Source organism: Chiroxiphia lanceolata, chromosome 10, assembly GCF_009829145.1.
Source record: "Chiroxiphia lanceolata isolate bChiLan1 chromosome 10, bChiLan1.pri, whole genome shotgun sequence".
NCBI classification, from domain to species: domain Eukaryota; kingdom Metazoa; phylum Chordata; class Aves; order Passeriformes; family Pipridae; genus Chiroxiphia; species Chiroxiphia lanceolata.
Window position 1 is genome coordinate 4531089 of NC_045646.1, and position 18851 is coordinate 4549939.

Here is an 18851-nt window from a genome sequence, read left to right on the forward strand (position 1 = left end):
CCAAAGAGGACAGGCAGTTGTGTTTTCACAAGAGAAACCTGGCTCCCCACAGCCTCAGTGCCTGTGTGGGGAGGGGACAGTGCTGTCACACTCCAGTTCCTCCAGGGAAAGGTGGGTGCTAGCAGCACCACAGGCAGATGGAAAGACCAGGTAGCTCCCCAGGGCTTCACACTGCAATAGTCAACCTGTGGTCATTAGCTTTAGGCTTTTTCCTTCTTTTCTATTTTTTTTTAATTGTGTAAACAGATAACCATTTTCTTTCACAACAATGCAAGTCAATACCAAAGTCAGCTAACTGAAATGGATCTTCTACAATGGAAACTTTGAAGCACTTAAGGCAAGATATTGTTCATCTCTAGCTTCAATTTAGCACTGAAAAAGTATCAGACCTTCAGGTACTGATTGGCTTAACAAAATTTACATGGGAAATTTTCTTTTATTATTTTTTGGTTTAGTCTTTCATTTAAAAGATTTACATTACTATGGAAACTGATACTAAGACACATTTGTCTCTGGCTTTCTTTACAAATCCCTTAGTTCCTCTTTGATTTTTAAATGTAAAGGCACACAATAAAGCTTTATGCATTTATTAAAATATACAGATTTGGTAAATTTAGATTTTTTTTCTTAGTATCTTGATTATATATATGTATTATATGTATAGTTGTCAACAACACAATCATTTGAAAATAAAAATCACTCCATAACATATCTGCATATTTTTTTCTTTCTCATGACACACTACGAGACCCCATTGTACAATGCACCAATGGGATTCTGGAAACCACAAAAAAAATATAAAAGGATATAACAAACTGCTTTTAACAAATACACCAACTTCATACCAGAACTGCAGAGAATTGTTACACCAGAAAGTACCACCTGCAAAAAAAAAGCAAGATATACATCAGAGAGACCAAACAAAACGAAGTGAAGGTCATTTACAAGCTGGATTTACAACATCCCACGTAGTTCAGGGTGTGATTTCGCTGCCATGTGGAGGATGCCAGTGTGCTGGGCCTTGGACCGAGGGGTTGTGACGGTGTAGAGTGAATTTGTGGAGGGGCTGAGATCTTATAGAGTTGGTCTGGAAGGTCTGAGGTATTTATGCTCAATCTGTACCATGCACTGGGCCCCTCAGGAGGAGTGGTCAGGCATGAAGGGGCTCTATGCCTCTCACCAGTGGTGGGAGCGTGATGGTACCACTCTGCCTGTGCCCTCGTGATGGTCAGGGATGTGAGAACATCCCTCAGGGCACCCAGAGAGAAAGGCTGGATTTGGGGTTACAGCAAAATAAGCACTTGCACCTCTTTGCAGCACCCAAGACTGTCCCAGGGGCCAGTGGTGCCCAGGGGCGATGGACACACCTGGACATTTTACCTTGGCAGCTTTTGCTCGTGCCCACTGAAGACCCCAACACTGGTACAAGAGACAGCACATGAGCTCTCAAATGGAGACTGAACCCACACATCCCCCAGGAACTGCCACTCAGAGAAGGGGGCGGGGGTCCTGCTGTGAACCAGGCCTGACCCGGCCTGTGGCTCCTTAAGCAGCTCCATTGGGTGGGATGTGGTGGGCTTGGGAAGAGGGTACAACTCCCACCCCTGACACGGCGAGAGCTGACGGCAGCCCATCCGCACCAGACAGTGCTGTGGCATCAAATGCTGTTTCCTGGCAGTCCCAGGATGTGGCACAGCCATCCTGCCCCAGCACTTCCTTGGGAAGGGGAAGGAAGATGGGTGAATGGGAACAAGAGCAGCCAAAGGGCTTCACTCAATGCTTGGATCCAATGGAGAGGTTCCTACAGACACCAAAGAGCAAGGGGTCAAGCCCCCACCAAATTATACAGCATAACTAGAGCAGACATGACGACAGACACTGGAACTGGTAACTACTCTGTAGCAAGAGATTAAGGCTGCAAGAAGAATAACGGGCTTTGATTCAACAGGGTACTTGGGCTTGAGTTTGTGGCTCGGCAGATGCCTAAATACCGTGTGGAAGCAGGATGAAAATGACTACCTGGGATATGGTACAGTACAAGAGCTGGTAGGAAAATAGCATCAATCTTTCTCCCTGAAAACGTAACGCCAGACCTGCGAGGTGCCATCTCTCTTGGGAACTTCTAAGGCATTGAAGAGGAGAGCAGCCAAGCGCGAGTGAGCGGTGACCGTTGCGAGAGGAGCTCCAGGAAGGTTTTCCGAGCTGGCCGTGAGCGGTGCACACATTGCAAACAGCTTTTCGGTGGGACACACTCCGGTTTTCTGCTGTAGGAGCGTGGTAGGGGTGGGCAGCAGTAGGTAATGCCAGAGCAAAGCTCACAAGTCCATTAACCAAATCCTCACTCCCAATCTGAAGCCCCCACAGAGGTCAAACATCCCTTGGCTTGCCCGCAGTGCTCCAGGTTAATATCTGCAGAATCAGATGCTCTTCTTCACTGGGAAAATGACTATAGTTTGTCACTGTTTGGGAAAGACGCTGCAGGGAAACTTTTGTGGCCCCAGGCAGAGCCTGTCCATTGAACCCTTGAGCTCTGGGAACAATGGGGGTGGGCACATGTCCAGGCACCCTCTGCACCCAGCAGCCACTTACCCACAGAGGGTGTTTTGGGGGCTGAGTCTCATTTAGTGAACCAAAGTGTTAATGATTCTCAATATCCATGAGGATATTTCCATGTTGGAAATTCTACTGATGTTAAATTTTCCTCTGGAATGCCAGCAGCAGCACCTGATACTGGGGATTGGTCTGGGCTGTGCTGAGGAGCCCCACAGATGGATTCACCTGTGGCCTTCAGCAGCCAGGAGGAGGATGGACATTGCTGTCTGATGAGATGGTTTTTTGGTTATTATTTATTCAATAAGGTGTTCCTCCATTGCAGTGTTTTACACCAAGCGTGATGGGCTTCAGCACTGGATCTGCTCCTAATCACTGACCAAACTCCATCACTGCTAATGGTTCTGTGGGGACACTGGCAGCAGGGAATCTGATGGCACTGCTGGGGGCCATGGCCATGTTCAGGGGGTTTAACATCCACCTGCTGACCATCTCTGCCCTGCGAACCAGCAGCTCAGTTTGGTTTCAGACTGAAATATGGACACTTAAGGAACGAGCAGCATTTCAGTGTTTTTCATACAGCACCCACCAAGCCAAAGTCAGAAACACAGGAAATGGTAGAAGGTGGAGATGGCAGCAGGGAGACAGATTTCAGCTGCCAAGTCGTCTCTGCTCGCCGCGTGTGGCCCAGCCCTGTCAAGGCGTGGCTGACCCAGGAATGCTGCTGTTTTGTGAGGGCATGGATGCATCCCCGAAGCACTGAGGCCAGAGTGAGCACTGAAATGTGCCCAGCGCAGCGAGGGAATGATGATGCAGTCGTTTCTGTAAAAGACACAAGGTGCTGGAAGCAGCACTCAGCCTCAGACAGGTGATGCTCAGAGCAGCAGCGCGTGGTCCTTGTGGACCGTTCGTACAAGGTGGGTTAGCCAAGAGTGGGTCACAGCCCTCGCTGCGACCCAAAATGGGACCAGGGTCACAGCCACAGATTTGGGATGTTGGACCGTGCTGGGACTTCAAGGTTGGACTAAGACATGGATTAATTTAGAATCCCTGCATTTGGGGTACTCGAGTTCAGGGCGTGGGGATGGACTCAGGGGTAGCACTGCTGTGTGCACCGAGTGCCTTCGCACCAGAACAGGCCACGGAAACACCATGTGATGGAAACAACCATCTACCTCTGAACAACTCTCGGGAAAGAGTTTGTCCATCTCCATTTTGTACCTATACACACACCCGTGTCTCTGGCTCAGCTGTCATTTTAGGTGGTTCAAAGGAAAAAAAAACACATGCCAAGAAAGTGCCAAAAACGTAAGAGTGGCATCCCACCGCTGCGGCCTTCGGGTGGACATTCCCCAGGGACAATTTGTCTTGTCCCCTCATGTGGCTCCTTCCACCTCTCAACACCCTCACAGTTTGGCACGTCTCCCACTCCACTGCCTCCACTGGTGCAGCTGGTGCCAGGAGATCAACAAGTGCTGGGGGATCAGCCAGCATTCACCAGGGCGAGATCCGACTGGTGGAGTTGGGACGGGCCATGAGTGATTTTGGTTCGGGGTCAACGGCAATCGCAGAGCGTGTCCCGAGGACCGGAGGTGAGCAGGGCGGTGGTGGAGGACCCAGGGAGGATGGGACAGGACGGGGAAGCCACAGAGACCCTTCCTCATGGTCTGGGTGGTGTGGCGCCCCGCTGCCCATCCCGTTACTCGGGTGAGTAGTCCAACTCATCGTTGGCAATGAGAGCCTCTGACGGCGCTTTGTGCCTGCCTTTGCTTTTCGACCTGCTACTTGTCCGATGGCTTTCCTTGGCGCCCGCCATTTGCTGGTACGAGAAGCCCTTGTCCTCGGGAGGATTCCAGCCCGGGTAGCTCTCGCCCTCGGGGGCAAAGGAGAAGCTGTCGTCTACAGAGAAGGGGTCGACATCCACGTCGTAGCGCTGGTAGGTGCTCTGGTGCAGGGCCTCCTCCCGGGCGCTGATCTCCAGAGTGCTGTTCCACATCCCGTAGCCAAAGTAGATGAGCAGACCTGCAGTGGGTGAGAGGGAGAGGGTTGGACCCCAGCTAGCTACTACGCCTGCCTGATCTCACCCTCCTGCACCAATGCTTTCCCTGAGCGCAAATGTATCCAGAGATCTCATTTCCAGTTGATCCTGGGATTAACCTACACCACAGTGTGCACAGAGAAAGTCCAGACTTCTCCACGTGCTGTGGACTGACCACAGGGGACTGCTTGTGATGTTAAATCAGGACCACACATCTCTGCCAGAAAAACCAACGGGATGTGCCTCCCCCAGCACACAAACATCTGTGGATGGGCTGCTGGAGCCCATAACACCTAATGCAGTGGCTTAATTGACTTGTTACCATTGCTGGCAGCTGAAGAGATATTAGATGTACCCACAGGGGAAAGTACTTAATCACAGCAGATTAAATTGATGCTTCAGAGTCATCTTTGCTTCTAGGTAGAAGGGCTTTCCCTGGATTTACAGCTTCACCTATCACCTTCAAGGGCCAAAAAAGCACCGAGTGTGGCTTTGCCAGCCCAAACAGTGCAGGTGGCAGCTCCTGCTCAGTGGCTCAGCATGGAGGAGCTATGAGAGCTGCCTATTTCTCTTGGGTTTGTGGAGTAAATGGGTTGCAATGTAAAGCAAGAGAAACTATGGATATGCTGGACTCCTGGCTATGCATCAGAAAGCCTACATTTGGAAAAACAAGGGCCCACAACAGAGCCTGTGAGTCCTAAGTTGCTCCTGCCACATAGTTAAGAATTTAGACCAAGAAAAGGAGATATGTTCTACAGGTCCCTTGGTTCTGTCTTCCCCAGGGCTGTTGGGGTTGGGCAGCTCTGGGCTTTGGAAACACAGTGCTGAGATATTGGTGTGGGCTGCTGAAGAGCTCAAGTGGGTGCAATAGCAAGAAAGCAGGCTGATATCTGTATGAAACCTGCCTGCAAGGCAATTTCCAGAACCCGCCTACCTTGCATCAAAAAAGCCATCAAAATAGTCACCTTTGCATGGAGCAGTTTGCTTCCATCAAACTGACATTTCCTGGAGGTGTAATTTTCCATTTAGATGTGGTTCAGGGGCTTGATAAAATGAGGTCTCTAAGAACTTCAGTATGACAAGGGGCAGACGAAAAGGACTGGGCACGTCCCAGCTGAAGAAGCCTCAGCCTAAGTACTCTAATTAGGGAAGTTGTTATTATTAACAACCTTTCAAAAAAGTGTCAGTTAAAAAATTAAAATAAATGAATCCTGGACTCACCCACAAAACACCAGACAGCAAATCGGATCCATGTGACCGTGGAGAGCTTCAGCATGAGATAGATGTTCACCAGCATAGCGAAGGCAGGGACGAAGGGCAGACAGGGTGCCATGTAGGGCAGCTTCTTGGGGTTTTCTGGCTGCTGCAAGATCACAAACACCAGCACAGCAATGAGCAGGACCATCAGCACGACCAGGAGGACAGCCCACCAGCTCTGCTCGGAGATGTAGTCTGCCCCGAAAATGATGAAGGAGCAGAAGATGAACATCAGGACGAAGAGCAGGAGCACGCAGGTGGTGACTGTGTGGCCGGTGGCCGCCGTCGGACGGTCCATCTTCCCTGGCAGCCCCAGGTGGATCCGCATCGTGTAGTATCGAGGGCCAATCAACTTCTTCAGCTTGATGAGGTAAATGTTCTCAGACTCATCTGCCTCTATCCCCGAGGTCATGTCGACCGTGCCGTAATTGGGGTGATTCACATTGTAGGTGGATTTATCGGATTTCCCAATCAGCATCTCATTATCTCCCAGTGATGGTAGATTCTTTGCCCCACACGTGTTGGTCGGTGGGCCGGAAAACTCCTCTCCTTCGCTCCCTGGGGAGCAAGCTTCCTTCTCACAGTCAGCCAGGATGCCCTCCTTCTTCTTGGTGTGCTCCTCAGAGAGGAATTTGACAAAGCCATCGATGTCGCTCTCGGGCTGGTAGCGGAGGAGCAGGACGCAGACGGACACCAGCGTGTAGGCGAGCAGGGTGCCGATGGACATCATTTCTATCAGGTCCCGCAGGCTGACCAGCAAGGAGAGCAGCGCTGCGAGGAACCCGGAAACGATACAAGCCACCACGGGGGTTTCTGTGTAAGAACTGATGTGGGACAAAAACCTGGAGCACAAAAGAGTTGCAGGAAGTTAAAATTTCACATCACAGCAGTTCTCTGCTGCAATAACCCAGCTAGAAGGGACAGACTCAGAGCTGGGATCCCTTCAGCTCTTTTTGCTTTTTGGAGCTTAGACTCCAGACAGCTGGCGACTGGCAGTACTGCTGAGGCTGGATCTGGAGTTAGATCTAGGTCTGAGCAGCTCTGAAATGGGCACTGGAACACTTGCAAATAAGTGCCTAGATTTTATGTGTATAAGCTGATCTCCTTTGCAAGTAACTCTGGAATTAAACCCTCATCCTTACATAAGAGGAATCTCCATGTACCAGCACCAAATGAAAAACTTCTGGGTAGACCACTCCTGATATTTTCCCCCCAGGCTATTGCTTTGGTGTGTGCCCTGCTCTGCAAGAACTGAGTCACTGTATGCCCATTGCCCCCTGCACTGTCGGGGTGTTGGGGCACAGGACAGTCCCCATCCTCCTGCACAATTCCCCTCCAGATCCCAAGGGGCCAAAAATAAATACCAGCATGGGCATGACTGACCTGAAGAGCAGCCCATCACCAGCCATGGCATAGATGACTCTGGGCATTGGAAAGAGGGAGCCCAGCAAGCTGACGGTCAGTCCGGCCACGGACCCGATGGCAACGATGAATTTGGCCGCGTAGAAGCCGTGGACCACAAACATTTCCATCAGTGGGGACTCGGTGTCGATGGCATCGTAGGGCACCATCAGTGTGAGGATCATGCTCACCTGCGGAAGGGGAGAGGAGTGAGACACAGGTGTCAGCAGCAGCTCCAGCAGCTCCAGGAGACTCTCAGGGTGTGGGGGCTGCTTGTCCGGGGAGGAAACCCAAAAAATTTCAAGTCTGATTGGGATTGTACTCCTATGTCCCCTGTGGAGGGGATGTAAAATACTGGAGGCTAGGATTGTACGTGCTTTGTTGTGGGGTGGTTAATCCAGAAAACTGTGGGAACTTGGTCCCTGCTATTCAAAGGCAGGAAAGGGATGCTTGAACCTTGCTGTAGTGGTGATGCAGGAGTCAAGTGGGACTGGTTTGACTGATGGGGCTGGTGGGACTGGTGGGGTCACTAACACTCATATTGGCCATGTTCCACTGCTGGGACAGAGCTACCTGAGTCATGCACTCCTGATGGGACAGACCCCAAATCCAGATTGCATTCCTTTGGGAAACACTCTGATCCTATTTGAGTGAAAGAATTTGGTTTTGCGAGAAGCTTTCTTTGAAATTATCAGAACAATATTTTTTCTCCTTCATGACTCAATTTTGCTCCCTTACAGGGAAAATCCCTGAGTACAGACATGCATTTATTGGGTTGCAGAGCAGCATAATCTCTCACACAGCCATCCCTGCCCATCCCTCCCCTCGCTTGGACCCTCTCCCATATCTCCAGCAGAGGCAGTGCTGCTTTTCCCATAAACACAGAGAAAAGGTGCTGCAATGCTACTTCTCCTTCTGCTTTCCTGCACTCCTGGATGTAAAAATAGCTGTGGGTGGGGATGAGGAAAAAGAAAAGTCTACCACATGTCCCTGTAGCTGGAAGAGGGGTCTTGTCAGGTGACAGGAGCCTGGGGACAAACCAGGCTATGGCTGAGCGGAGCCTTGGCAGGTACTGCAGGCACATGGAAACAAAGCTGATGTCAGTTCCTACCAAGGAAAGGGACCTTGTCCAAGGGTCAGACTGGCACCTTGGCTCACCTCACCTCAGACTGGAGAGGGGAGCTGTGCAGATGCCCAGAAGGGACTCACACTGTACATATATATACATATATACATATATATATATATATATATATATATAAAAATACATGCTTACATGCATATTTCTGTACATTTATCCTGTATAGGTGGTACTTACAGACACATATGCTGTCAAGCACGTGACCAGTGAGGCTGTGATGGCATAGGGGATGGAGGTGTTGGGATTCTTCGCTTCTTCTCCCGTGGTAGCGATGATGTCGAAGCCGATGAAGGCATAGAAACAGGTCGCAGCCCCTTTGAGCACCTGTGCAGAGGATCAAACTTCTGGGTGCCAGGAGGGAGGCTGGCACCCAGCCAGGGAGAGGGAGCTGAGCAAAAACTGCAGGAGCCCAGTTCTGCCTTGTCTGAGCTAAAGGGTGAGTGAGGGCAGGTCAGAGGACACACCCATAGAGCTGGGGACTGACCCTGGGAGTGCCCCTAACCCAGTGGTCTGGTCTGGGGGAAAGATTTCCCTGTGTGTCCCGAGTCACTGGAGGCACCTGCGACTTATGGCACATCACAAAGCTGTGTGCACTCAGGGCCCCAGCAGCAGAGGAAAACAGTCAACCAATTTCAGGTTTGCTTTCACAATCCTCCACCCCAAATCCGTTTATATTAGTAGGGATTTGGAACATGTTTACACGTTCTGTGTTAGCAAGATGTCTCATGTGGCAGCAAGAGCCGCTAGCAGAGGAAGCAGGAGAGAGCAGCAGCAGTCAGATGTGTGCCGCTCTCCAAACAACCTCTGTTTTGCTTGGAAGCTGCAGACAGGTTAGGAGCACATGTTGGAGCCCTTAGATGAGGAATTATTTGTACTTTTTAGGGCTTTTTTTTAATGTGATTTTTTAAAATATACAATACTAACGAGGACATTTATAGGAAAGAAACGCTGAAGCAGGGTAAAGACTGCCTGGCTGTGAGTGAGCTGATCTGGAGTTGTGAAACCCTTGCATGCATCTAGATTGCTTGCTGGGCACCACCTGTCCATCACATCTCTGTCATCTCAGTGTCTGGTGATAGGGAACACAGTAAAACTCACCTCTTTTAGGGACTATCTATAATTACCTTTTTAAAGTATCCCCTACACTGCTGGTGATCTCACACCTCTGCTTGGTGGATTTACTTTTACAATCAACTTGTGAGAGAACCAACCAGCTGAACATGATGGGACCACCCTATTGGGTTTGATGTGTTTTGGATATGTAGCTTTTAAAATTATGGGTTTTTGCTCTCAACTTGATGAGCTGAATTGGAGCAAAACAGATGTTTTCTATTTCCTCTTTTTCACTCCTGTTGTATGGCATAAAAAGCCAATCACAACCCAAAGGTAAAGATGACCTCTGGTCTCAAGTGAGCCTCAGTGCTCTTCTCACTGTTGTTCTCTGGCAGAGAGGTATTGATTTACTGAAGGGAGGTACAGGGACTGTATGGCAGCTTGGGATACTTTCAATAATCAAGATTCTTGGTTTACTTTACTTTCTTGCTTGTTTTTCTGCACAAAACCCCAATGGAGTCGAGCAGTGTAAATCTGAGAAATTATCTTGGGTTTAGGCCAGCTGAGATACTTTCAGTCTCTGTTCATCCTTGGATAAAAACCAGTGCAAGCAAGCTAAAAAAGCCAAATATGTCCAAATTCTCAGTAAGCTATGAGGGAACGTCCATAAAATAAGTACTGGCAGGTGGCATTATGAAGTGCTCAAAACAAATGCTTGAGAACATTGTTGTTGAAAACCAGCCAACACAAGTATCTCCCCACTCCACAGAGGCTGAGCCAGCTCCTCTGGAGCTCCCTGCCTCAGATGGCCACAGCATTTTGCTCCATGGCCTGACAATTAGTGGCATTTCCTGGGGGATGCTTTCATGTGGAGTTTGGCTCTCCAGAAGGATGTTTTGGAAAAGTTCTGGGTTTATGCTAAGAGGTATCAGGAGGTAAAAGCAAAGCATTGCTGTAGTCTCTGGGTTTGGCGGAGCGAGCTGGTCTGGATCCAAGACTACAGTCCTGGGATTTGGAGGTCCCTGGCCAAAGCACAGGTGGGTTTACCAGGGCTGGGGTTTGAAGGGTGCAGTGGAAGCACCCCATGAGCAAACCTGAGTGTGTGGCACCACTTGGGTGCTGTGTGTCCCTCCATGTGCCCAGGACTTACCCCTGGCCATCCAAAGGGCAGGAATTGCCCTTCAGCCCAGTTGTCACTTTTGATGTAGAAGAGTCCAGCAATCATGATGAAGATCCAGACTGCCAAGTTAATGACATTGAGCACATTGTTCAGCCCCACCGAGTTCTTCACCCCCATGGCCACGATGATGGTGACAATGACAGCAATGACCAGAGCAAGAAGGTCGGGGTATGACTCCTCTCCTTTCCCTAGGTGAGAGAAAAAAGATGTGTTACTCTCCATCTACAGCATCCCCAGGAACTCTGTGGGGGAGTTTTAAACACTTTCCAGACCTTGAAGCTTTGCAGAACCCACTGGTCTCATTGCAAAGGCAGTCTCCAGATGCCCTCAACTCCACCAGTTAAAGTTATTTAATTAAGGTGATAAATCTTGATGCCTAAAGACACTGTTCAGAGTTTTGGGAGAGCAGCAAACAAGTGATCAGGTCCCAGTTTGCATGACATGTATCTGCCAAATACTCATTAAAAATCCATCAGTCATGAAGTTTTCATGACAGGTACAGGACATCTGGCTGGTTTACTTACTGGTAGGACCCATGGATTGTTGCTGGAAATGATGGTCATACGGGATCACCACAGCCCCAAGTTTGTCCATGGCAGTACCGCAGACACCAGCTTGTGCTCTCTACCAAAATTCTGTGTGTGTCCCAATGGGACCGAGCAGAGTGTTTGCAGTGGCTGAAGTGTTTCTGTGCTGTCGCTACCCTTCAACATTTGACTGTTTCTGTGCGTTTACTCCAAATTCCAGCTCATCCCGAAGGGGCTCAAAGTATCCCGTATCCCATCTCCTCAAACCCTGCCTGTGAACCCGACCGCCGAGGCAAAGTAGCAGAGCCAGACAGACGGTAAATAATGAATGAAGCCTAATATCCATGTCTGACTTTTGACGAGCTTCCAATTGCTTTCCAGACCCTCATTACGCGGAAGCGCGGCGTACCCAGCCCGTTCAGCGTCCCAACGCTGCTGATCATCCAGCGGCTGATGGTGTGGTTGGCCAGCGAGTCGAACATGCTGCTGAGGGCGCTGGCCCCCGCGGCCGTGCCGATCAAGTACTCCAGGATGAGGTTCCAGCCGATGAAGAACGCCACGAACTCCCCCACGGTCACGTAGCTGTAGGTGTAGGCAGAGCCCGTGGTCTTGGGGACGCGCACGCCAAACTCGGCGTAGCAAACGCCTGGTTGGAAGAATACGAAGAGAGATAAGGAAGATGTGCTCGGAAAACGAGGAAGTAAAACTGCCTTGGTGGCACCTCCCAGGAGGTGCCAGGAGGTGTCAGGGCTGCAGTCAGCATCAGGAGCCCAGAGACATTGCAGGGGGCCATGGTGACCCTCCATCCCCAGTTTCTTGGCTTGGAAACCAGACAAATTTCCACTAAAATCGAGTTGTGATGGATTTTTCTTTTTTTCTGAGGGGACATAGTTCAAACTAGCTAAATGTTTACATGTGATCCTGGACTGGTGTTGCCCCGATCAAGATGCCACTGAAGGGCTCACACAGGGCTACGTCTCTCCCTGCCCCAACCTTCCAATCTCCAAACAACTATTACTGTGTTGTTTGCCAGATCCAGGCACGAGCACTGTCCTGATCATCCCTACTCTTGTTCATACCCATGCAAGAGGAGTTTGAAGACGTCTCACATAGAGAACATAAGTTATTTTAACATTTAAAAAATGTTATATTTAAATCTTCTAAAGAATAATCACAAAACTAACTGTGCAGAAGAAGAAAAGAAAAGCAAAAAGAAGTATTTAACTGGAACTGTTTGGGAGGAGAATTCAGTGGACATTAATACCTTCTGAACTCCTTGTGTGCTTACTATGTCAGGATAATTTTTAATAAAAACTTGACCCTGACATACTGATGTCTTAAAACAATCATTAGCTTTTATTTAAAAGGAATGGATGGACTTACTTATAAATTCCCCAAATATTAGTCAGGACAAGTGCCAGAAGGGCACACAGTGTCTTGCATGTTTAACACTGATTAAGCCCCAAAACCCCTTCCCCAAAGACCTCAGTACAGCTTGTATGGGTGAATTGGTTAAGGCTGTTACTACCATTGTGTAAACACTTAGTAATTATTGAGTTCTTTACCATCTACTATTCTCTATTTAAAAGATAATAATTGCTTCAAATTTGCAATCACTTCAGTATAGAGAGGGGAATGAATAATTTATAAAAACGTTATGAGGTGGCTGCTCTCAGACTCTAAGTGCAGTTTTTATACAGTACAAACACAGAGTTATTGAATCTCTTAAACTGAATTTGGTGGTGCTTTTTTTGTTGCTATTGGAGGACTTTTATATTCCATTCACTGTTCAACTTGCATGTGTGTTGCTTTGCAATGGGGCTCTTCAAAACTTGATTTCTGTAAAGCAGCCCAACAGGAGCTGCAAGACATCCCCATCATCCATCCAGCCCTACTGACAGTCATTATTCAAAGCTGATGAAAAATGCATGTGCTCAGCAAAGCTACGACTTTCACAGACAACTACAGCCCTGAATGATTTATGAAACTGGTGCTCTGATGGGGACAAGTATCTAGTGTCACTCTCTGATGGCCCTAAAAATCATATACACTTTCCTGGAGGCAGGTCTACTTCTAGCCAATGACAAGATAACAAGTTAAAGACAATTGCGATCGATACACAACGATAACAGTAAAGCAAGGATATTAATATGTAAAAAATGTTTGAGTTTTCAATTATTCTACTAGGATCCCAAATTAGAAGAGCAGTCTTTCACTACGCATTGGGTACAGCAATACATTATGGATATCAGCATTAGGTATCAGTATATTTTATACATATATATATATTAAATGCATATTATATATAGTAATCTGCTGCATCTGCAGTGTAGAATAATACTAGTAAAATTATTATTATTATTATTATTATTATTACCATTACTACTGCTACTGCTACTACTACTATTACTACTACTATTACTACTACTGCTACTACTACAATATAACTGCACAACAACACTGCGTGAGTTACTCCTTGGCAGCCCGAGCTATTCAGCACTTGTCCCTCTGTATCCAGAGGGATGCAGCTCTCCCAGTACTCCTGCACAGTTCAGCTTGGGGGCTGTAGGCAGAGACTGGGCACACTCTCCCTGCCACAACTCTTTGGAGACAGATTTCTCTTCCCCCCCCAGTCAAGAGTGTTTGCAAGCTTCTACAGAAAACAAGCCAACACAGTGGCTGTTCGGAAGAGCAAACATTCTACAGAGGACCATTTCTTTTCCTTGAATATCTGCTACACTTGTGCAATTGATGTGACAGTCATCACACTTGTATAATTACACAGTTGTTGACATTATTCAGCAGGACATAAACACAGCTGAGGGGTTTGGTCCAAGGCATTGGCCCTTCGAAGATGAAAACAGCTGATGGGCAGCACAACTGGTGGCATGAGGAACTGGTGCTTTTGGTGTGCTGGGATGGTGGTGGCCATGCTGTGGGTTATGGTCCTCCCAATACTACCTGGCACAGGGACTATGAGACATTCCACAGGGCATTGGCATGATGGGAGTGATGTTTCAGGTGAAAAAAAAGCCTTCAGAGAGGGGCCTTTCAGATGCACTGGAGGTAACACCAAATAATTCGTTACCATGCAAGAAACTCAGAGGGATCATCCTTTGTTAACGAACAGCACCTAATTTATTGAGGCATTCATATTATTTACAGCAGACCACTGAGCCTGTCCATTGTGTTTCATGATCACTATATGCTGACATATAAGAGGCAGCTCCATAAAGAAAGATTCCTTAGAACAAGGACTCCCATCTCTCCAGTTCCACACAATCAGCTGCAGCTGAAGCCCCTTAGCCCAGCCCTCATCCTGCAGCCAGGCAGCACCTGAGGCACATGCTCAGCTCCTTCCTGCTCCATCCTCTCATCCTGCAGCCAGGCAGCACCTGAGGCACATGCTCAGCTCCCTCCTGCTCCATGGAGCATCCCGGCTGCTGGTGAGCTGTTCCCACATGGGTACCAGGTAAGACCATGGCACTATGTTCCAAACAAGGTTGTATTACTTCAGGAGAGGAGATCACCAAGCAACAGCTGGTGAAAAAGGCTGCAGAAAGGGTGATGGGGTTGGGTGACATGGAAACTGTTGATTTTTGCCAAGAAGGGGTTTTGGTTAGACATGGGTGTGAGAGTGGAAAATGCTGGTGGTCACAGGAGCCTGCAGAGGCTTTGTGGAGGGAAGCTTCTACTTGAGCTAAACAAAAGGCCTTCCAATGAGAGAATAAGTGATTTAATTTAATTTATCAGGTTAATGTATTATGGTGCCTGTGTAAGTACCCTGATGGGGTACATGTTGCTTAAACCTCGGGGAAGGTGTAACTGGAATTTGTTGGGTAGATGAAATTGGAAAAATCCTTGTCTGAAACTGGGCTAATCGGTGCAGAGGGGTTTCCCATTGGCAGGGCTCCTAGGTGAGCTGGATGACTTTCTGGATGGTATTGGTTTTGTTTGTTTGCTTTTTGGTGTTAGAAATTTTTTTAATCCAAACACCCCTGGGGTCACTTTGCACCCAGTGGGGTTTAACTTGGTGATCTGTGATGGACTAAGGGAGAGCAAGTGATCTAGTGGTCCCATCTGGCCTTAAAACTTTTAAAAGCTCCTTAAAATCTGTCTGTGCACACTTGCCCAAACTCCATGCCTGGCACACCAGGAGCAACCATGATGTGAGAGCTGAAATCACATCCCCAGTGAGTCCAACAGCCTGTCCAGCTCCTGAATTCTTGCTTGGTTTTACTTGCCAAGAAAGTGTTGCTGTTACAAACAACAGTAGTGTAAAGGATGAAGTGAGGAAGCGGTCAAGGAGACTATCAAAACACTGCATCCTTCACAAAACACTTTCCCAGGGCTACAAAAGCAAGGGGAGATGAAAGCGGAGTGGGAAGTGGCGCAGGCTCCCGTGGGCAAAGGCGGGAGGAGCTCCTGCTGTGGGGCAGGGCTCATGTCTGGGGTGAAATAGCCCCTTTTGGAGGACAGCATGTTTTTGTTAGCACAGACCCGCCCAAGCTCCGTTTGCTCTTGGTTTGCATCCCAGCTAACCAAACCCTCACAGAGGAGAGAAAGCAGGCAGTGGGAAAGGAGAGACACTGATGCTATCTACTGCCTCGGTTAAAAAATGGATGTTTAGGGTTATTTGTTCTGTTGGGATCTCAAATAAACATCGGATCTCATTGCAAGTTCTCTGCTTTTTTTGTGGGCTTTGGAGAGAATGTGATGCTCACCCCTGTGCTGTGTCAGGGCAGTGCCTCTGGGCTGCAGGATGTCAGGGGTTCAAACTCGCATGTGCTTTGATGGGATCTCCATAGAGCAGCATGGTAACCTCCAAGGAAAGAGCACAGTGTGTTTCCACCTCCACCTATAAAAATCTGGAGGCTTGAAAAGCTGAGCTGGGTCATTTTGCCGTGTTTGCTTCTATCAAAGCTCTTTGCCATTTACTCAAGTTTCCTTATCCAACCCGCAGACAAAAGCTGGATACCAGACTGACACAGCATGCAAAGTCCTCTGAGCGGGGGAGAGCAGGAATATCACATCATCGTGTTAGCACTGATCTGGAAAGGACAAATGCCAGCAGTACTGGCTTCATGTGGAAACTGCAGCTCGAGCCATATGCTCAGCTGGGTTCCTACAGAGGAGATGGAGTTCACAGGGTTTTCACTAAAATACGTAATTCCTCTGTCCCTGCACATTTGTTTGTTGTGTTTTTTGTTTGGAAATTCAAAGAGTGACCCTGCGTGAATAGGAGCCAATAAAATCAACTCCAGAACTAATTTCTTAATTCCAGGAATTTCTTAACTGTTAGCCATGTCAACAAAGAAAGCTGGCCCTGGTGCTGCCCAAGCCACTGATATCCTCCCTGCTGGAACTGAGTTTCCCACAAGCCACGTTTTGCTCTCGCTCCAATACTGTGGCTTGGTCAAGCTCTCTGCCTGGGACACGCACTGCAAAACTCTCCAATGTCTCAAAACATACTGGCCACAGGCTCCATCCTTGTGGAAGCCATCGGCAGTTCATCAGGATAACTGTGCTTGGGCTGCTGGCTCCCAGTACAGGGTTTGGTCTGATATTTGGGCAGTGAGGGACAGTGCACCCCATGAGTTGGGTGAGCCCAGTTGGGTGAACCAGGGAAATGGTTTTTTAGTCTGTGGGGAAGGTGCTGCCTCCTCCTTGAAGCTTGTGCTGCCGAGCATGGGTCCTGCCAGGCGTCCACCCATGAATGGAGAGGATGCACAAGGTGGCACGAGAGGGAACATCACCCAAAATCCCACACACACGACTCACCCGACAAGATGGAGGCGACGGCCGCGATGATAAAGGACACGATGACCCCGGGTCCCGCCATCTCCTTGGCCACCAGGCCGGACACCACGTACATGCCGGTGCCCACGCAGCTCCCGACGCCGAGGGAGATGAGGTCGAGGGTGGTGAGGACCTTGGCCAGCCTGGCGCCCTGGGTGGCCGCGGTCCCCGTGCCCTCCAGCATGGACTCCACAGGCTTGGTGCGCAGGACGCGGGTGCGCAGGGCATGGCCCGCCGCCCCCCACGGCACCCGCCGCGGGTCCAGCCGCGAGAAGAACCTGCTCATGGCTGGGGCTGGGCTCCGGGGAGGGGGATCACGGACGGTTTTGGCAGCACCCACTCAGGGCTGCATCTCCCTCCTCCGCTGGCGGCCCGGCTGCAAGAGAGAGGAACAGAGTTTTTGACTGAAATAGCAAAGAAAGAGGGATGTGCTCCAAAAGAGCCCCCTAAGTTGTTTTCTGACTGGGCTCCAGTGCTGGGAGAGCTTTAGTTTGAGCTTTGCTGATGCTACAGAGAAATCTCCTCTCTCCACCCCAGTTGTTTTGTACAGCAGGGATGCACTGCCCTCCTTCATGTTTGTATGGGTGTAACCCTGGTCATTGCTACAGCGCTACAACAGCAGGAACTTGATTTCCTCCAAGTGCTCATTACATGGCTTAACTTCTACCAAAAGCAGTGATGGCTACATGTAGCTGTGAGGTGTTGGTGGCCACTGTGGCACACTGGGAACTGGTCAGGACCCAGCGTGACTCCAAACCTGACAGCACTGCACTTCCAGCAGCAGGGCTGTCAGCCCACCATTACCATGGCAGACTATGTGGGGACCATCTGTGGGGCACCTCCTATGAAGGCAGGCTGAGACAGTTGGGGTTGCTCACCTTGGAGAAGAGAAGGCTCCAGGGAGACCTCAGAGCCCCTTCCAGTATAAAAATGGGCTCCAAGAGAGCTGGAGAGGGACTTGGACAAGGGCATGAAGTGACAGGACAAGGGTGAATGGGCCTTCAAACTGGCAGGGTGCAGGTTTAGACCAGACAAAAGAAGAAATTCTTCCCTATGAGGGTGGTGAGGTCCTGGCACAGGTTGCCCAGAGAAGCTGTGGATGCCCCATCCCTGGAATTGTTTAAGGTCAGGTTGGATGGGGTTTGGAGTAACCTTGGCTAGTGGAAGGTGTCCCTTGTCATGGTAGGAGGGTTGGAATTAGATGATCTTGAAGGTCCCTTCCAACCCAAACCATTTTGTGATCACTGTGCTCCACTTGTACTGCAAAAAATTAAGGAAGTCTGTAGCTTTGCTCCTACATCCAGTGTGTTGAGACCACTGCCCACCTGTGCCGGGCTGGGGCTGGATCACCACAAACCAGCCCTTACAAGGACAGGTGATTTTTTCATTCTGATGCTATAGAAGTTCAATCCTACAGCTCTCAGGCTATACTGGCTGTTTGTGGGGTTTTTGCGTGCTACTGTCATCCTGGTGAAACCTAAAGGGAAAAGTTTTAAAAGGTACTTGTTCAGGTCCCCACGAATCACAAAGTTAAAAAGACTCCTCAGTGTGGTTTCTTCATTCAATTTATCGCTTCATTCTTGTAGTTCTTTAAATACTGTTTAAGGAATACTTTTTAAAATTGAGATATGTGTTCTTGCTGGTGTAACTGCAATGCATTTTGGGTTCTGGCTTCTGTGAGGTTAAGCTAGGTGGGAAGATCAGTAGAAGCAGTGCCAGCTTCACTGGCCACTGAAAAGCAAGTAACTGATAGCTCCAGCCATTTTTAAATACTTTTAAATTATCCTGCCTGAACCCATCTCTTCTAGGATTGTCTTAAAAATCATGACGTTATCTTCTTTAGCTCTTTCTCTGTGCTTTTTCATCCCCAGTCATATTTTCAAGGACTATTCAGCAACTGCCATT

The 18851-nt window shown here is 48.8% G+C and overlaps 1 protein-coding gene across 1 annotated transcript; it reads right to left on the reverse strand.

Moving 5' to 3' along the window:
• Positions 1-278: 278 nt before the first annotated feature.
• SLC7A14 (solute carrier family 7 member 14) lies at positions 279-17752 on the reverse strand. The gene is made up of 7 exons (XM_032698015.1): positions 16929-17752; positions 11557-11793; positions 10591-10808; positions 8565-8711; positions 7229-7437; positions 5810-6687; positions 279-4572 (listed from the first exon to the last, which is right to left on the reverse strand). Exons 1-7 carry the CDS (start codon positions 17230-17232, stop codon positions 4250-4252), a joined length of 2316 nt encoding a protein of 771 aa, XP_032553906.1. The 5' UTR covers positions 17233-17752; the 3' UTR covers positions 279-4249.
• Between the last annotated feature and the right edge of the window lie 1099 nt (positions 17753-18851).

Excerpts from the sequence above, each read along its gene's own strand:
- SLC7A14 (XM_032698015.1), bottom strand. The coding sequence starts at position 17,232 with ATGAGCAGGTTCTTCTCGCGGCTGGACCCGCGGCGGGTGCCGTGGGGG. Across the intron at positions 7,438-8,564 it reads GCTTGACAGCATATGTGTCT|GTGAGCATGATCCTCACACT; the intron begins GTAAGTACCACC and ends CCCCTTCCGCAG. Across the intron at positions 6,688-7,228 it reads GGTGATGGGCTGCTCTTCAG|GTTTTTGTCCCACATCAGTT; the intron begins GTCAGTCATGCC and ends TTTGTGCTCCAG.